The 17,410-nt window shown below is 40.6% G+C and overlaps 1 protein-coding gene across 9 annotated transcripts in view; it reads right to left on the reverse strand.

The window, feature by feature from the left end:
* The window catches only part of SYTL2 (synaptotagmin like 2), a 61,718-nt gene that overhangs the window by 43,278 nt on the left and 1,030 nt on the right, over window positions 1-17,410 (reverse strand). For 5 of the 9 annotated variants that reach the window (XM_087756596.1, XM_087756597.1, XM_087756595.1 and 2 more), the window contains exons 2-4: window positions 16,137-16,215; window positions 12,959-13,037; window positions 2,338-2,786 (exon numbers count right to left, since the gene is read on the reverse strand). In XM_087756596.1, the coding sequence (XP_087612722.1) occupies window positions 2,338-2,438 (101 nt within the window). In that variant the 5' untranslated portion in view covers window positions 2,439-2,786; window positions 12,959-13,037; window positions 16,137-16,215. Of the gene's footprint in view, window positions 1-2,337; window positions 2,787-4,578; window positions 4,782-12,958; window positions 13,038-16,136; window positions 16,216-17,410 lie in introns of all 9 variants that reach the window. The other 4 variants (XM_087756591.1, XM_087756594.1, XM_087756592.1 and 1 more) reach the window with 4 other exon arrangements.

A 17,410-nucleotide genomic window follows, 5' to 3' on the forward strand; every position in this document is an offset into this window, starting at 1 on the left:
ATTAAGGCAGACTGCCTAAGGAGGCTGCATGGGCCAGTCCAATCAGCGCCTTTTTACTACAGATAAGCAATATTAGGAGCTGTTAGCAGAGAAGAGACTTCATCAGGTGATTTGTAAAATTCCACTAGAAAGTTGCTCAAAGAGGATTTTGTCATGTTACTGGTTTGTCTACGCTCCAGGAACATGGCACAGATTATTAGAACACTCTTCAAACCTCAGAATTTCTTCTAGAGGGAAAAAAAAAATCAAATTAAAAGGCTTCCATTATATACACATACAAACAGCACTTTGTCAGGGTGTGATGTTTGTATGATGACATTCGATCCCAGCTCTTGGAATCTTCCAGGTGTGCAAGGCTGTAGAATTCAAACTAAAATATTGCATCTCCTTGGCTGGTGATATAATTCAGGTAGTGTTTTAATATATAATATATAAAAAGCAAGCTCCATGTGCCACATCTATTCAGAAAAATCAGTTTCAGACGTAAGCTGCCAGCTTCTCATAAGTTATAATATTCAGAAACCAGAAGAGACGTTTTATTGTAGAAACAAACATGCTGATTACAGGCTGCTACAACCTGCAGTCCCTTGCATTTTCCACCACACCCTCTTGAACTAGAATTACAAACGGCAAAAGTGAAGTTATACAGACAAAAATACTTGTCAACAGCCATTTCAGACCACTACTGAGAGTGGCTTTTTTGATTTTCTGTTCCAGGAAGCGTTCCTTTCCCCAGATACTGTTTTCATACTCACATCTACAATTACTTTCCCTGAGCACTTTCAGACCTGGCACTGTTGTACCATTTCAAAACTAAAGCCAGTATTTTTCTACCTACAGTAAAGAGAAGCAAATGCGCATTCTGATACAGCAAAGTCAGTTTTCTGCTTTTTGAAGCAGGAGACAAAACTATGTGGTGAAAACATCTCCTCCTCAGGTTGCAGTAAGATGGGGGGGGGAAATTGGGAACGTTGCCTGTAATGATTTTACCTTCAGTCTTCAGTGAAGCAAATGCCTTGAGAGGAGAAGCCTTTTTAAGCAGGAGAAGCTACTGATTTGCCCTTTATTGCTCTTACACTGAAAGGAGCAAGAGGAATAACTCAACAACATGCTGACCAAACGACCTCAAGGCCGCACAAGCAAGCTAAGCAAAATGAACACTGCTTTTGGGGCAAGTGGCACGCTGCTGTTTCTTTTGCAGGGCAGAGTATGCCTACACAGAGGGCATTCATCAAAAAAAAATATTTCTCAGCAGAAGAAAAGCATCTCAAATGCATCGTGGTTGGAATAATTTCTTAATATTTAAATAGGAAATACATGTCTTCGTGAGGAACATCACAACGAGAAAGAATCCTAGAGAAGATTACTGAATCACTGAGAGAAAATCCTGCCTCAGCAGAGACCCGTACACATTTATTTGCGTTACAGCACTTTGACCTTTCAGCATCTGAGGTTCCTTTTTTCATTATTCAGCCACTTGTCATTTTGTGTACCCTGTAATGCATACTTTCCTTCACACTGAAAAAGAAGCCTGACTACCAAAATCCTCATTCTTGAGCAGATAACTATCTCTATTAGCTGAAACCACTGCTCGACTGCAATTTGTACCAGTGTGGATGGCTTTCTAAAAGTCAATTCATTTGGGTAATGTTGCTTTCCATGCATACATCTGTATTCATGGCAGTTACCCTAACAGCAGCTCTAGGAAAACCTCCCAGCACACAAAACCCTCCAGAATAACACCACATTGCTCTGTCTGTGACACCACAAAGAAAACAGGGAGCAATTTTCTGCTTCAGCCACAGATTGCAAGGACTTCTCTTGGCAATGGAGCATAGTGTTGGTACCCCCTCTGAACTGCAGCTCCACGTATCTGAGGTATAACTTCATCACTCAGACATATTGCTGACTGCATCCATACTGAATTTTTTGCTTGTTTGGGGCAGTAGTGCTCCTTTTGAATCAAATCCCCCCACTTATTACACATTGGCTGAGTTTGCAGAGGTTTTGATACTTGCAAACTGAATCCTTTTCCGAGGAAACCAGGCCAGATGCCTATCAAGCCAGAAGCGTACCAGGTGTGGTTGACCCCTTAGGGAACTGCAAAGGTCCAAATCAACAGTTAATCTTTTGGCCAGTAACGAATCATTTGTGTGGCAGAGGCATTTCATCCAGAGACTATGCTAAATCTAGTCCAGAGTAAAAAAATCTCCAAACCACATATGGAATATGAGGCCCTTGGCAACAACTGGTTTTATCTACTGCTATGCTCTGAGTAACTCAGTGTATGAACTGTGTAGGTCTTCCCAGGGCAACCCAGGGCGCTAGATCCCTTACCTGACTCTCTCTTCTTCAGCTCTTTTAAGCTCTGCATCCCGTTGCAGCACCTTCATTATTGCCTCTTGTTCCTCCTCTGTTAGGAAGCTTAGGTCAATCATCTTGTTGTGTATGTAGGGGCTGGTAAAGTGTCCAGGAAGATCTTAAATCCTGCTGAGGAGGGTAGTTCTGTAGTCCGCTTTAAAGGTATAGAGAAAAGGAAGTCTTTTTCAGCAGGCACTGAGAAAGTTGGACCAGGTTACAGTCAGTGGTTTAAAGAGCCCCAAATGTTGCTTTTTTGCAGCAGAGTATGTGCATGCTTCCCTAGATGAGAGATTTTTCAGAAAGCATCACATTCCTGCTTGCCATCGTAATGATGTCTTCTCAGCTTGTCCGCTCAGCTCTGCTTCCTGGAGTAACAGTTCATTGACCCAGCATATCCAGTGTTTAAGAAAAAAACAAAACATCCCCTAAAAAAGAGACAAGGAAGCACAAGCTGTAATATCAGGGATCAGGGAAGTAGATCATATATGCATTTTTAATTAAAAGAAACAAGTTTTTCAGTGCGATTAAATCACTTTGTGAAGTTCAAATGGTCACTTCAAGTCAAACCTGTTTTACAGGCCTCTTGAACAAGGTGGCCATGAAAATATATTCCTTTTCAATAGGACAACTCACACCCTAAAACACTGAATCAAGTGTCATTCAAATGATACATTTGAAAATAAACGCATTTTAAGTTGTCCTTTAAGTCAGCAGAACAATTTGGAGGAGAGGGAAGGCAAAAAAAAAGAAAAAAACCAAGACCCCATATCACATTCATTTAAAGTAAAAAAGAAAAACATGTAGTCATATGTATTGCATTATATTGAAGAGCAAACAAGAAAGCTGTGTCTATGGCTGTCATACACAGACAGACAAGAGCTAGATATCTCAGAAGACAAATCCACTGCTGCTTGCAGCCCTGATTCACAGCAAAGTAGCGAACAGAGTGAGGCAGCCCAACATGCATCCGAGGTGTTCACCTTCTGCCAGCATAGACTTGGACCATGTCCATGAACTCTTGTCACGAGGGCTAGAAGTTGGATTTTGTTTACTTAAAGAAAGATTGCCTGAACTCCAGGAATAGAACTCCAGGAACAGAAGGCTTAAAGGAAAAAAAAAAAAAACCACCACTTGGGCTAAAACTGACGAGCTTGCCATGCTGGTTTACTTACTATTGGCACATTTCTAGGACACCATTTTTGGCAAGTCACAAACCAAACAGAACAAGAGAACCATCCCATTAGGAGAAGCCATTGAACTTTTGGACCTTACTCCACTCCTGCCAAACTGTGCCCCTTGCCCTCCACAACTGTCTTCCCACTCCAAGTCTTCAAAGACTCCTTTCTCATCACAAGCCCTGGAGGAAAACCCCCAGGGAAGCTGTCAGAACCCTGACAAATGTAACATGTTGCAGCAGCAAGATGGGAGGAGGCTGGGAATGTGTTAGAGGAATTTGTATGCTCCAGTTCAAGACTTGGGGAGCGCATTCTCAAATTGGTACAATTCTTCTTTCCGCAGGATTTTGTCTTCTATTTGGAACAAAAACGTGTATCGCTCATAAAAGCTTCTCACATGCTACTCAGAACTGAAAGCAATCGGTTTAAGAGATTATTTCCTCAGAATCCTCTCAAATGGGAATTCTGTAACAGACTTTTGACCAAAACACTCTTTCACCCAAAACACATGACACTCCTCACTGAAAGGTCAGGTAGCAGGTTTGCAAAGTCGAGTTTCCTTTGCAGTAAACTTTTTAAGCTTTCTAGAAGCTTCTGGTAGCTGCTGGATGGAGTCAGAACTGCTATGTTGTTCTGACTAGTTACCTTGAGGTCAAGAGGAAGGGAACCATCTGAGTCATTTCCCTTTCTTTTGTACCAGCCCCTGCTTTGGGAAGGAAAGTCAGGGTATCCATGGTCGCCGTAGGCTGCAATACAACTTAATTTACAAGATAGAAATAACTTTTACTCACAACATTTTACCACTAATAGTGTATAATTATGTCAGGAACATGATCCCATGTAGGCCACTGTCCTACAGAACATATGGAATAAATGTGAAATAATTTCTACGTAACCATCTTGAGTATGTGGAATTAGAAGTCATGCGGTAACATGAACCTCACTGCTTTATCCAAACCAAATTGCATTTACAAGCAGTAATTTAAAATACTGTTTTTGCCTCTGTTTTATAGGCCATGGTTCCAGATGACTATTCACTTACAAGGCAATCCCAACTGTCAAAGACAGAAACCTCTTCTTCAAAAAACTCTCAGAGGAATAAAGGGGGGGAAGGAGTCCGATGTATCTAGAGTCGACTCTCTTAGTGCCTCAGGGTTGCAGCACCACGGATGTATTGAAGCCGGAAAAAAAGAAATAAATAGCTTGAATTTAATGTAAGCCTCAGAAGCATCCCTAGTGACAAACCTGGTGAGAGACAGAAGAAAAGCAGCTGTAGTTATTTGGATGGGTCTCTTTATTAGGCAGCTAACATCACAGCCCTTTAGGTGCGTGTGTGCCTGCCTTAGGCCCTTGCAGCCTGACACTGCCATCTGGCATGCAGGGTGCTGACATCATATTGGTCTAATGAGACCTAAAATCATGCAACAAGTCGTTGTGCTTGCTCCCCTGGCCACAGGGTTCAACCAGGAGATTAAAACAAGATATTGGCACTGGCACTACTCAAAGGGAAACTGTCTCTAAAGATAACAGTATTTCTTACAGATGTGGAAGGCAGCTGCAGTCAGGTTAATAATTATGCCCCCTGCTAAAAAAAAAAAAAAAAAGCCCAACCACCTTCTGCATGTGGTTAATTTTGGCTGCCATATTTATCTTCTCCAAGATTCTCATTGTGATTTTGTTCCATGAGGTTGATATAACAGTATCTCAAACAACCTGCCATCTGTAACTTTATTTGTATTTAGAAAATGACGGGTTTATAATTTGGCAGAAGTAAAAAGTGCTTACTATAGGACTACCAACAAACATAATCCTAAATTTGTTGAGGATCTACAACAGTATTCCTTCTGCTTACAAACAGGTATACATATCTGTTTTGACTATCATGTGGAAACTTCTCACAACATCTGATACACCAGTCTGCATCCGCAGTGCTAATCCGAAGCCCTGGATGCTGACTGAATGGCACGTGCACAGCTGCCAACAGGCACAAAAGCTTATGTTGCAACCACAAAACCTTGACAGCTCAGAACTGGAATCACCAAGGATTTTTCCTTGTAAATCAGGCAAGTTTCTTGCCTCAGGTCAATCAAGTCAGTAAGACAGCTGTTGTAGGAATGATATCTTACCATGTCTTTGTGTTTAAAGAAGGCTGAGGAAAGAAGTGTTATATTGTCTATTAGATTCATTTAAAAATCTAAAAGAAATAGTTGGACAGCATTTACAAAACAAGCTGCAGGCTTCATCAATGTCTCACAGTATTCAAATTAATAAAGCTAGTGGAAGCAGAACTTCAGTCCTCCCCAACTGAACAACACTTTGCAAGGGCTGAGCATCCACACAGGCTGTGGGAGCTCACAGCAAGCTGCACTGCTACTAAACTTGCCGGAGAGCATCACTCTGTAGAGCAGTTTCTGCAACTAAGGTTGCACTCCCCACTTTGTTTTCAATCAGGTGCAAGATACCTAACCTACCCTGGCAGGCTTTTAACCATTTTTTTTCCTGGTAGCTACCATACAACATGGTTCCACAGTTCACAAAGCTGTGTTTTGCTAAGCTTAACATACTTACTATGTCTGGCTTAACTGGAGCACATTCTCCTCCCAGCTCCTCAGAGGAGAATCGTACATGAATTCTGATCCACTTGCACTCATCTGTATTGATTTACATGGCCTCATATTAGTTGGTTTTGCTCCCACCGTACGTTAGGATAAAAAGCTTCCCCAGTCCTGAGTACTGCAGCTGAGACCCTTTATGTTCCTTTGCAAAGCTAACGACATAATGCTTTAGTTAAGGCATGTCTGAGTACCTGAAAAACTGGCCCCTGATCTTACTGGATAAAGAGTAGAAAAAACTAGCAATAACCAGTTGGGGTTTTTTCCCCTCCTTTAATGTGTATCATCCATTTAGTGCAAATTGTATCACATTTCACTATGATAACAAGTCTTTAGTCCCTGGAACCATGCCAGTCACAAACTGAAACCAGAGCAGTTTTTAGTCTCCGCATAAACAAGAAAACCTCTTTCTGTGTGTGGTGTACCCGGCCAACCTCATGAGACTCGCTGATATAAGTTACTGCAAGCCTGCCTTTCTGCAAAAGATTGTTAGCACTGATTCCAAGCACAGATGGTAAAAACTGCTGGCTTAGAGTATAGCACCTGTTTTAAGACCTAAGGCTAATTAAAAAAATTAAAAAATAATCAATGCCTTCCTCCACTTCAAGTCACCCACTACCACCACCCCAAGCTCAATTCTTTTGATTTCTTTTTTGACTTTTTTTTTTTTCTCTTAAAAGCCCCTCTACATGCCAAAAAGAACTGAGAGGTCTCAACAGTTTGTTTGGTGCCACTGCAAGTTCAATGGGAAGTTTTCCTTTGCCAGGTAAGTTTTCAGACCTAAGTTTCAAATAAGACTGAAAGATCTATATCAGACTGATTAAATAACAAAAATTGATAGAAATACCACGTTGACTGATTTCTGGAGAAAGGCTGTCATGTACTGTAGACTAACATTTGGGAGTCTTGGGATATTTGGCATGATTTTTTTCTTAAACCTTAAATTCAAGTGAAACCACACAAAAATCTTCCCTTTCATAAAAGATTTCTAATCCCTGTAATAAACAGAAATCTGAAATTATGTTTTATGAAACTCGTGCATGAAAGCTTCTATGTTTTGGCAGTAAAAGAAAGACGACCCAAGATGTAGTTTCGCCCACACACTCTTAAGCCGCTCACAACTTCCAAGTGCTTTAGGCCAGGCACTCATCCACGAATTCTATTTTATAAAATTTCTCAAAACCTCTCAGGCAGTTATACACCTCGATTCCTTTAAGTAAGGCTTTACATTTTTCTAGAACACAAGTCTGCCCCCGCTGCTGCTTTCTCCCAAGCACAAAAGGGGAATGTTAATTCAAATACTGCATTCCAAACATTGAGATATCACATTAAGAGGTACCACAATCAGAGCTTAGATTATAAAGTTTTTACTCAGTGTGTACATATGGGATGTAATGAGGGAGAGGCAAGGAAGAGGTTGGAGTAGTTTGCCATAACTGACATGAAGTTCATCAACAGGATCAGAAAACAAACAGCAAAACCCCAGTCAGCTGTTCCCATCCAAATCAACAAGATTTCCTTTTGCATGCAGAAACCTCATATGTCCTAAATTTACATTGCAAAATTACTTTTCAAGCGCTTCTTGTACAGTAAACCTAAGCTGCTAGGGCTTTGCTCCAGATAATCTGTTTTACAGCCAATGCCTTCTAACAAGAGGAAGAAGGTTACAGCCAAACCTACACTTTTGGCTGCTTTCACACCCCTGTTTGTGCCAACTCCTTCAGTTGAACAATTACTCTGCAGGCCTGGCTGATCAGCGAGACTCATCTGTATACATCTTCATCCCATAAAGCATTCAGTTACAGGAACCTATTGGCTCTTAAAAACGAGAGGATTTGGTTTTATGCATTTGAAAGCTACACTAACTTTATATCTTTATACGTTCACTGCCACAACATATCAGCGCTAGCAACAAGGATGAGTTGGAAGACCAGACGTAAGGCTGAGGAAGCTGAGGAAGACAGATAAATGGAATTGCGTAATTTAGCAATTTGCATCTGCAGAGAAACTCATTATTCTCAGAAAAAGTGTAACTCAGTTTGTCCTACACCCGTGCTCAGGAAATAATAATCCTTTATTTTGGAGCAAGGAAGCCAAGAAGAACATTTGGAGCAGTAAGAGCTTTGCAGAATTGGCCCCTGTCACCCTGGGAGGTTCCATTAGGCACTAACAGGACCTCTGACTGTAAGGCCTACAAGCTACAGCTTTGCAACAGAAACAAACAAATAAATCATCGCACCCTCCTGAACAAATTTGATTCTCTGCTGACATTTAAACAGTACAGTCACTGGTAATTCAGCACCATCCTAGGCTAGAGAATATAATTTTTCTGTAAATACATGAGGCAAATCCCATGAAGGAAGAATAGCTGATTAAGCTAAAAACTAGTGTTGACACAACCACAAGTATTTTAAGATGGTCATGAACATATTTGTGCAGAAGCTCAGAGGATTACGGATTTCAGTTTGAGTAGCAGAGAAAGAAAAGCTATTAACTTTCAAGAGGGACTTAAGTCATCATTCAAGAGAGTTTTAAACATGGTTGCCTACAATGGTAAGGACCCGAAGTTAAAACAACCACAAGAAGGCCTCTTGTCATTTTAATTCTTGAAGGGGCAGAATGGAAGAGATCATCCAGTAAGATATGAATATCTGTAGCCAATCCAGCTGCTCTTTCAAGAGGTGTTATCAGAGCATTTTCAAAATGATAACAGCTAAATGTACACAGCATATCATATTTCCAGCAGTCCCAGAGATTAACTGAGAGAACAGTATTTGCCAACATGTATGTTTAGTCAGTGGGAGGTAGAGAAGTTCTTATCTAGCCAGTTGTGAAGTGGGGTGTGTTGGTGGAACAAGGATCTTTGCAGAAGTGGGGGATATCTATAATAAGGCAACACTGAAGTTGCTCTTACAAACACAGCAATGCTTTATTTCATTCCAGTAAAACCTACATGTTCTCCTGTGCAATATTCATTACAACACAGTTAGGGGAAAGAATTTACTTATTGCAGTTACAGGACCAGATAACTGCTCAAAACAGCCACAATGGGGAAAAAAAATAAAAATATGATACACAACAAGCCTTGCTCACACCTTACCCTTCCTCAACAGGACCAAAATGATCCCTGTTGTTTTTAACCTGCAAAATAGATGCAATCTTAAAATATTCTCACTGACAGCCTCATATAATGATCTTCAGCTGGCTGGAAGAGGAAGAAATGCAGCTAGAGTAAAGACAAGCACTTGAGAAAAATTCCACTTTTCTCCAGTGACATCTGCTTTGCTGGTCCACATGGCTCTGCCTGCGATTTCATTTTACTGTTGGTTGGTACAAAGTCAAGACCTTCATCACTTGGGAGACTGTACAGGCAATTGTTTTGTTTTACACAAAACTTACTCTGAACAAGAAAGCAAAATGTTAGTAACAGAAGGAAGAAGATAAAAGTTAACAACTGAAAATTGGAAGAGAAGAATAATTTGCTTTTGTTGTGGCCTAATCCCTCTAATCACGTGGCAGCTTGCCACTTCTTTCACAGGGCTTGGATATTGGCAGCAGTGCCTAAGGACATCAATCTCTATACCTATTATGGTATATAGTCATTAGGCCAGTGGTTTCAAGAAGATGTGGTCTCTGGAAAAGGAGGTTCATAAATTAAAGAGAAGCCTCAGAGAAACACACATAAATTTTTCTTTTCCCTGGGACCACTGCTTGTCAGACTAACTATAGATGCCATGCCATTTATTTTACATTGCCATCAGTATAAAACTAGTCAAAAAAATTCAATCTTGAAGCAGCTTCAAAATTACAGATTCCAGCAAGTTAGCATCAGCATATCTCATAAATTCCAAGGTTCTTCAAATCTAGTTGTATTTCCTTGCACATCATACCATTGGCACTTTGTTGTGGTTTAACCCCAGTAGGCATGTTGTTTGAATTAATAATAGTTCATTTGCAAGAACTTCATTCTTTTAGTTGCTAATTCTTTTCTTCAAGAATTACAACACAAAGAACATTTTCTCAGGGTAAGGGACTTGAAATACAATAGTGAAGGTGGCTCAATCCTCTAGATCTCTGAAGGCAGAGCACTGTCTACTGTGTAACAATTACTCTCAGCTCCCTTTAAAGAGGGACTAGGCTCCCTCCAAAAGCAGAAGTGAGGGCATCTCACAAGACTCAAACTCCCATTGTCACTTTCTCATTCTTCATGTCAGCATTGGCATTAGACCCACACAGGGTCCAGCTTGGAGTGTTTTTATGTCTCATTTGAAAACAGATTTAAGTAAAACACTAAAACATTTAAAAGAGATTGGAATAAAACCGATTACTTGGTGGGAAGTTATCTCCTGACCATACATATGCTTACCTGACGCACTTCTGCATTTCATGGCTAGCTCTTTCTGAATGCTTTCCCAACATAGTTACTAGACAGATTCAAATCCTAGCAAGGAAGCTCCACAAGAAACAGCTAAAAGATTGCCACCCCCACCCTCCCAAAACCTGAAACTCATAATGCAAGTAATTAACTCCTTAAAAAGGTTTTATTAAGATGCCAATGGCTTCCTTTCATTTTACAGGAAAGTAGTGCTCACCCTCTTCTTCTGGAGACTTGCCATCTTAAATGTACAGATTCAGAACAGAAGATAAAAAGTGAGAAGGGGCCAACAGCACCTCCCCTTCCCTTCTCACAAACTTTTATTACAGAGTGGAAAACATGCTTGCTTTTCCTCTCACCCCCAGTGTCCCATAGAGAACATTTGCATATAACTATTTGCTGAATCCCTCTCCTTTTCTTCCCTTGCCCCATTCTTCCAAAAAAATATTCTAGTCTGAGGTTTGGCATTCCCTGCACTAGGCCTATGAGCATTGATTCTTGATACAACTCAAACAAAAACATCTCTTATGTACTAGGAAGACCTGCAAAAAAAAAAAAAAAAGGCAAACCAAAAAATGATCAAAAGGCTAAAGTGGCAGAATTCCCCTAGGCAGACTGTGCTGTGAGTATACTTCTCCCTCATTCAGCTTAGGCTTTCCTTCACTTAGATGCTTGTACGTATGAGAAATCTGAAAGGACCTTTCCCAAAAATACTGGAACAACAAGGAGTCTCTGCCTGGTTTCTCATTTTTCATGTGCTACTGGAATTTCAAAGAGGCAGCTAACCCTATATTCCCCTCTTTGCTTAAGAAAATTCCCAGATTCTGTGAGCAGCTACAGCCCTCAGTAAATCATAACTAGTAATTTATTTTACTTTGTTTTCTTCCTAGGCAGGTGTTCACAAAGTCTTCATTGTACTTGTAGGATGACTTCTATGTTAATTCCCTTGATATGGATGGTCAAAGAGTAGTGCTGTCGAATTGGTAAAAATCCCTGTTGGTAAACATATTTTTCTTGGGTTTAGCAAATTTTAGCCTTAAGCAAATCAAAGTTACAATGTTCCCAATGCAGATATGTTGACAAGATATTGGAGACTTCAGGGGAACTATCCTACCTCTACCCTGCTTCCTTGCTTTCCTACTGTTTAGCAAGTACTTGGGTACTTTTTAGCTAGGACTCCGTTCTGGAAATTGCACCACTCAAGAATGTAAGTGTGCAAAACAGTGCGACTAACGAGTATTTCCTTTACTGGGAAGTGACACACTTCCTGCATATTGGTTAGATAATCTTTTCTATATGAAAGCAAAGAACGCTTTGCTGCAGCGTACACACACCGTGTAGCTCTCATTGCTAATGCAAGCTTTCTAACAAGAGGACTTCACTAAGGGGCTAGCAGCGCTGACGTAAAGAAATTCATGTTACAAATAGCAAACATGGATTTGCATTCAAACACTAACTTAGGCTAATGCTCGCTCTGTTGAGCCGACAGTAAGACATTTTGTAGAGCAGTTTCAGTATCGGACACTAATTGGAAGACTCTTAAGCATACAGTGTCTGAAGAAACTTTGAAAAAGGTTCATTTCAAAGCCTGTCCACATGACTTCTCCGATATTTTTATCCCATTGTTACGGGAATCCAGTAGTCGGTATCTGTTGCGTCCCTGAGTTTAAGAGTCCACAGTCTCACTCCTCATTTGAGCCAAAGTGATGAGCAAGTCGAGCAAGGACAGCCACCATCACCGACAGACCGATTTTCCTCCGCTATGTTTGTAAAACTAGGAACTCATGGGTTAACAGGTTGCCCATGTTTATGCATCACTTTGATCTGCTCTAAAGCACTGTCACAGCCAACTGCTCAGGTCACTGGTGGCAGCACATTTCCTCTGCAGGAGGGTGCGCAATATAGCTTTGTGGTACAGGTCGAGCACAAAACTGCCAAATCAAGGGGGCAACATTTTACGTCATCTTTGCCTCCCCTGAGGGAGGCCACTGATCTCAGCTTCACCAGAGCAGCTTTGCCTATAGCCCAACACAAAACTGAGATCACGCAGAACATTGCAAAAGGCACTCCATCATTCTCAGACACAATTAACTGTATAAACAAGTAGTGTGGGAAACAAAATCATCCCTCGCTCACCTAAATCGCTCTCATTTGTCACGGCGGGCGCCCTACTTTTCAGCTACCAACCTTGTTACTGTAACTACAGCTCTGTTTAACTGATTACTAACGCGCTCAAAGAGCCAGAGAAGAAAACAAGCCCTTTGGCTGTCCTTTCTCACGAGATGACTGACTAACCACTGACCTTAGACACTCACTTAATGCATGTTTTTAAGGTTAAAATTACCCACCTAATAACTGATGTAATCTGAAGGCTACTAAGAAAGCTTGCGTCAATTAATCTGGTCCTTGTTACAGTAACAGAGGCACACACCTACCTTTAAACAGGGCCTTACGCAGAATCCAATTACCAGCAGAAATCAGGTGCCAGAGGAAAAAGAATGACCTTTAGGAGTCCTGCAGTCATAGAAACAATAAGTAAGCTAAGGAGGGAGGTGGGAGAAGAAGCACTTTGGCAAAGTTTCCAGATAAGTTAAAAATCAAAATGGTTAAGAAAAAGCTAGCCTACTGTCTGCAGCTAGAACAGTCAGAATCAGGTCTCATCTCAGTCACCAAAATTAACTTAACCTCTGCAATGAAGTTTTTATTTCAGAGTTATTGTTGTTTTTTTAATGAATATATTTTAAAAAGCTTACTATAGCTCCCTATTAAAAGGAAAACCACTCACCTTCCCATGCATAACCATGTTTTAACAGATAGCCCCATAATATGAATATTCCATCTGATAGCAGGTTGATCCTGGCTGAGTTGAAACCAGCAAGCAGCAACGTCAGTCCTCCTTAATAGTGATATTAACTTGGAAGAATAGCAGGAAGTCTATCAGCCATGAAAACTTCACTCAGGAGATTGTTTGCACTGCTGGGCTGGGCTGTATCACACAAAACCCAGTCTCTTCCCTGACTGGTACTAGTTTCACTGAATACTTATGGCCAGATCCAGAGCCTGCAGGCACCGAAAAGCAAGGTGTGCTATGATGCAAGGAGCCTAAAAGGGCATGGTGAGTGGTAAGCCCAGTTGCTACACATGAGAAGCAAGGAGCAAGGAACAGTTTCTGTAGCAGCCTACAGTTGCACTGGATGAGGATAGGAAAGAGGGAGGAGGAGGTTGTGATTGAAATTGTTTCTCAGACACAGGTAGCAAAATCAGGAGATAAGAGTTTGTGAGGCTGGGGTTTGGGGTATAATGCCTGTCCCTGAACAGGTATTTAGTTTTGCAGGAGTGGCTCATTCTTTAAGAGCATAGCTATGCAAGGCGTTAGCTGTCCCTTGCCCAATGGCTACAGCACATACCCAGGAAGCAGCCATAACCAGAGCTCCCAAAACCACTTAACCCAAGAGGATTCAAACTCACATCCCCTTGTTTACCAAAAATATATGACAGTCTCTGAAGGTTGGTTCATTTTTAACAGTTCCTAGGGCTGCACTACTGAGGATTAAACCACCCATCACACGATGACTATTAGCTTAAAGTGATGTTACAACCTCACAAGCAGGAACAAAAATCCAGGTCCACCTTCTCTCAGTCAGGCCACCACATTACACTCCCTCTCCTGACTTCCCTCCTCATCCAGCCCTGCATTCCCGGCTACACAGCAGACCAGTTCTAGCAGGGCAGAGGGAAGAGAAGAGTAACCCCAGGGTACTGATTTTTAATCCGGGTCTCTTAATCTCCAGACAAGTACTCTAATCACTATGAAACAAGACAAATCTAATGACATTTCCACTAACATAAATTATCCCAGGCTTGAAAAGCAAACAAACAAAAACAACCCACAAGAAGAGCTACATACTCATGCAATACCCAGGTGGAATATAGGCAACCTGTAAATTCAGCACAGTCAAAAAAAAAAAAAAAAAAAAAAACAGACCATAACAGTTTTGTGTCAGCAGGACCAGAACAGAAGGTCAAGGGCTCACTCCTTCTGGCTGTTTGTTAGATTTCTGCCTAGGACTTAGACACATACCTCTTGCTTACGGTGCCTAAAGTGCAATTACACAGGATTTTTGGACCTCACCCTTAATTTTTCATAACTGATGTTCTATTTTTAATATTATTTTTTAATCACATAAGCCATTTAAATTCAGTAGAGAAGAAAAGCATGGGGGTGGATTTTAACATCTAAAAAAACGATGGTCTAAAACCATTTCTAACCCAGGAGTTCTTGAATACACCGATCTACTTATGGAGCTCTAGTTACATGGTTGAGATTAGACTGTCTAACTGTAGTCCACCCAGTACAGAAGTAAATCACTGTCAATTTATCAATCAGTCAGAATCAGACTTAGTAACACTGGGCAGGCAATCGCATATGCAGTTTACCGATATTCAGTTTGACCCTTTCATAGAACAAAAGCATCTGGTAATGAGTCTAGGATATTGCTCTGTTAGTTACTCTGCAAATAAGCATCCCCTTTGTTCTTACCTTTACTTTTATTTATACACACACACATAGAAAGAGACAGAGACAGAAACACAAAATTTCATTGACTGGGACAGAGAAAGAAAAGAAAAATGTGTTTTTAGAAGATTTATACTACAGAGGAAAAGGAATATAGCAAGACGAAGGAAAAACAATTTGTCCAGTGGTTCATTAGTTTGGTGTATACGCACAGGATACTGAGCTGGATTCAGGACAAAAATAGTCTGGCATTATCATCCAGATAAAGAGCTATAAAATAGGAAAAGGGAAGAAGTGTTCCATTCCTCCTCCTCACACATGCATTATATCTCTTCCCGTTGTCGCTCTCAGTGCAATAAAGAGTCCGGTGACATATAACAAGGAAACCTTATACCATGAAGTAAGAACCCAGCACAGCCAGTTGCTGTACCCAGGTGAATTGGAATGACTCCCTACCACAAGAATGAAGCATGAATAAGTCTGCTAAAATCAGCTGTCACTCACTTTATGCCCAAATAAGCTAAGGTGCTGGAGACTGCTAATACAGCAAATGCAACGTCACTGGCTTGACATGCCATAAAGCACAAGTGTTCTGGCACTGGAAGATCAAACTAAGGAGCCTCCTTAAACTGACTTCTGAGCAACCTAAATAAGCTGACTTTAAATGCAACAGGTGATGGACTTTGAGCACCAGAAGGTTACCTACTGCTTTTAGCAGTTATCTGTTAGTCAGCCATCCCAGACGAAGAGCACCTGCTGTGCAGAGAAATGAATTGTTTACTATGGTGCAAAACAAGTTGCTATTGAATGAAGGCTGACTTCACAGAACCATCGCTTTTAATTAAAGAAAAATAAAATTTAACATTTTTTCCTACTGAGAGACTACAAATTACTTAAGTTTCCCTACAAATAATGTTTTCTTAGTAGGTTTATGTTTGAAGTCTGTTCTATTCACCACTGGGAAAGCTGATTCATTTCTCTCATAAGCACCGGAAACACGATACAGAGTAGAAAACAAGTAATTCCTTCGACTTCATCCCACTGTTTAGCTTCCTGGTTAAGCTTTTTTCCCTAAATGCAACAGTTAAAAATCTCACCTTCTGTGCAAGCATCAAATGTATTCTCCAAGTACTAAACTGGAACAGTACTTCCACCTCGGAATCTGGCGAGTGTCTCCTGCAGAATAACGGGAGTTTATTCCAGAGAATATATCTGTCTATGGTCTCTACCCGGTGCTTTAGAGAAAAGACAAATTCACCTTTCTGGCATTAATTTTTGGCGGCAATGGAGTGTTGTTTACTCTGGCCTTTGTCAGCATTGGTAAACAAGAACATGAATACCTATTTCACTGAATTTTAAAAGCCTGACAGTGAAACTGATAACACATTATTCTGGGCTGCAAGAGATGCTGGAAGGGAATTTCTTTAACAAGAGACAGGTCCCATGACAGCTTCAGAAAATTCAAGAATGTGCTTTGCAGCCAAAGCAGAAGCCTGCTGCACCCATAAGGTAGATGTAGAGTAAGCAAGATGCTTATTATTTCCTTGCCTTAAACCCAGATGCAAGCACACTAAAATATGGTAATTGGTAACAGTGCATAAGCATTTTCTAACATTACTAGTAGTATGTTATAACATAGCTATGCATAAGTATATAAATAACACACAAGTGCAAATGGACAGCGACTTGCAGTATACTTGCCCAAACAGTGCACAGGAAAACATGCATAAATAGTAAAATCTGCAGGATAAGAGCAAAGGATGTGGAGTGGGCAGGAAAGATGTCAGGTGAAACCAAAATAAACCTGCGGAACAAAGAGGAGATATTTATTTTTGAAGGATTATTATGGTTCCATCAGGCATAAGAAAGATACCCAGCAAAACCAGGGCGGAGTCTTACTCCCAAAAATAACATAAACTATGTCAAAGGCAGATAAGATCATCCCCTTTTCTTCCAGGGAGACAGCAAGGTGCATAAAACAATAAGCAAAGAAAGATGGTAATTTATGAAAATCACAAAATGCTCATTTTGATTCCAGCTTCTCTTGCCAAAGAGCTCTCAAGCGCTTTACCTCAGCAACTGAAACCATCAAGAACTGTAGTCATGAGCACTAAATATAGGGCATCAGCTCCATGGCACTGTATACACCTAGGCTTACTACCACTTAGGGCTGTGATTGTTAAGAACTGTTTGGAAAATGTAGTGGTAATGACTGATGGTAATTAAGAACTTGACAAATGGAAATCTGTATTGTTGATGTATATCAGTTTAGTAAAGTGGTTTGATTCATCAGTCTTTTAAACACTCCATCCCAGAGATCTCCAATTCTCTGATATACGCAAACACACAAATATTTTGTTGCAACACTTTG

This window comes from Nipponia nippon, unplaced genomic scaffold (genome assembly GCF_047370975.1).
Source record: "Nipponia nippon isolate SJK-2023a ecotype South Korea unplaced genomic scaffold, ASM4737097v1 scaffold_2, whole genome shotgun sequence".
Taxonomy (NCBI): Eukaryota; Metazoa; Chordata; class Aves; order Pelecaniformes; family Threskiornithidae; genus Nipponia; species Nipponia nippon.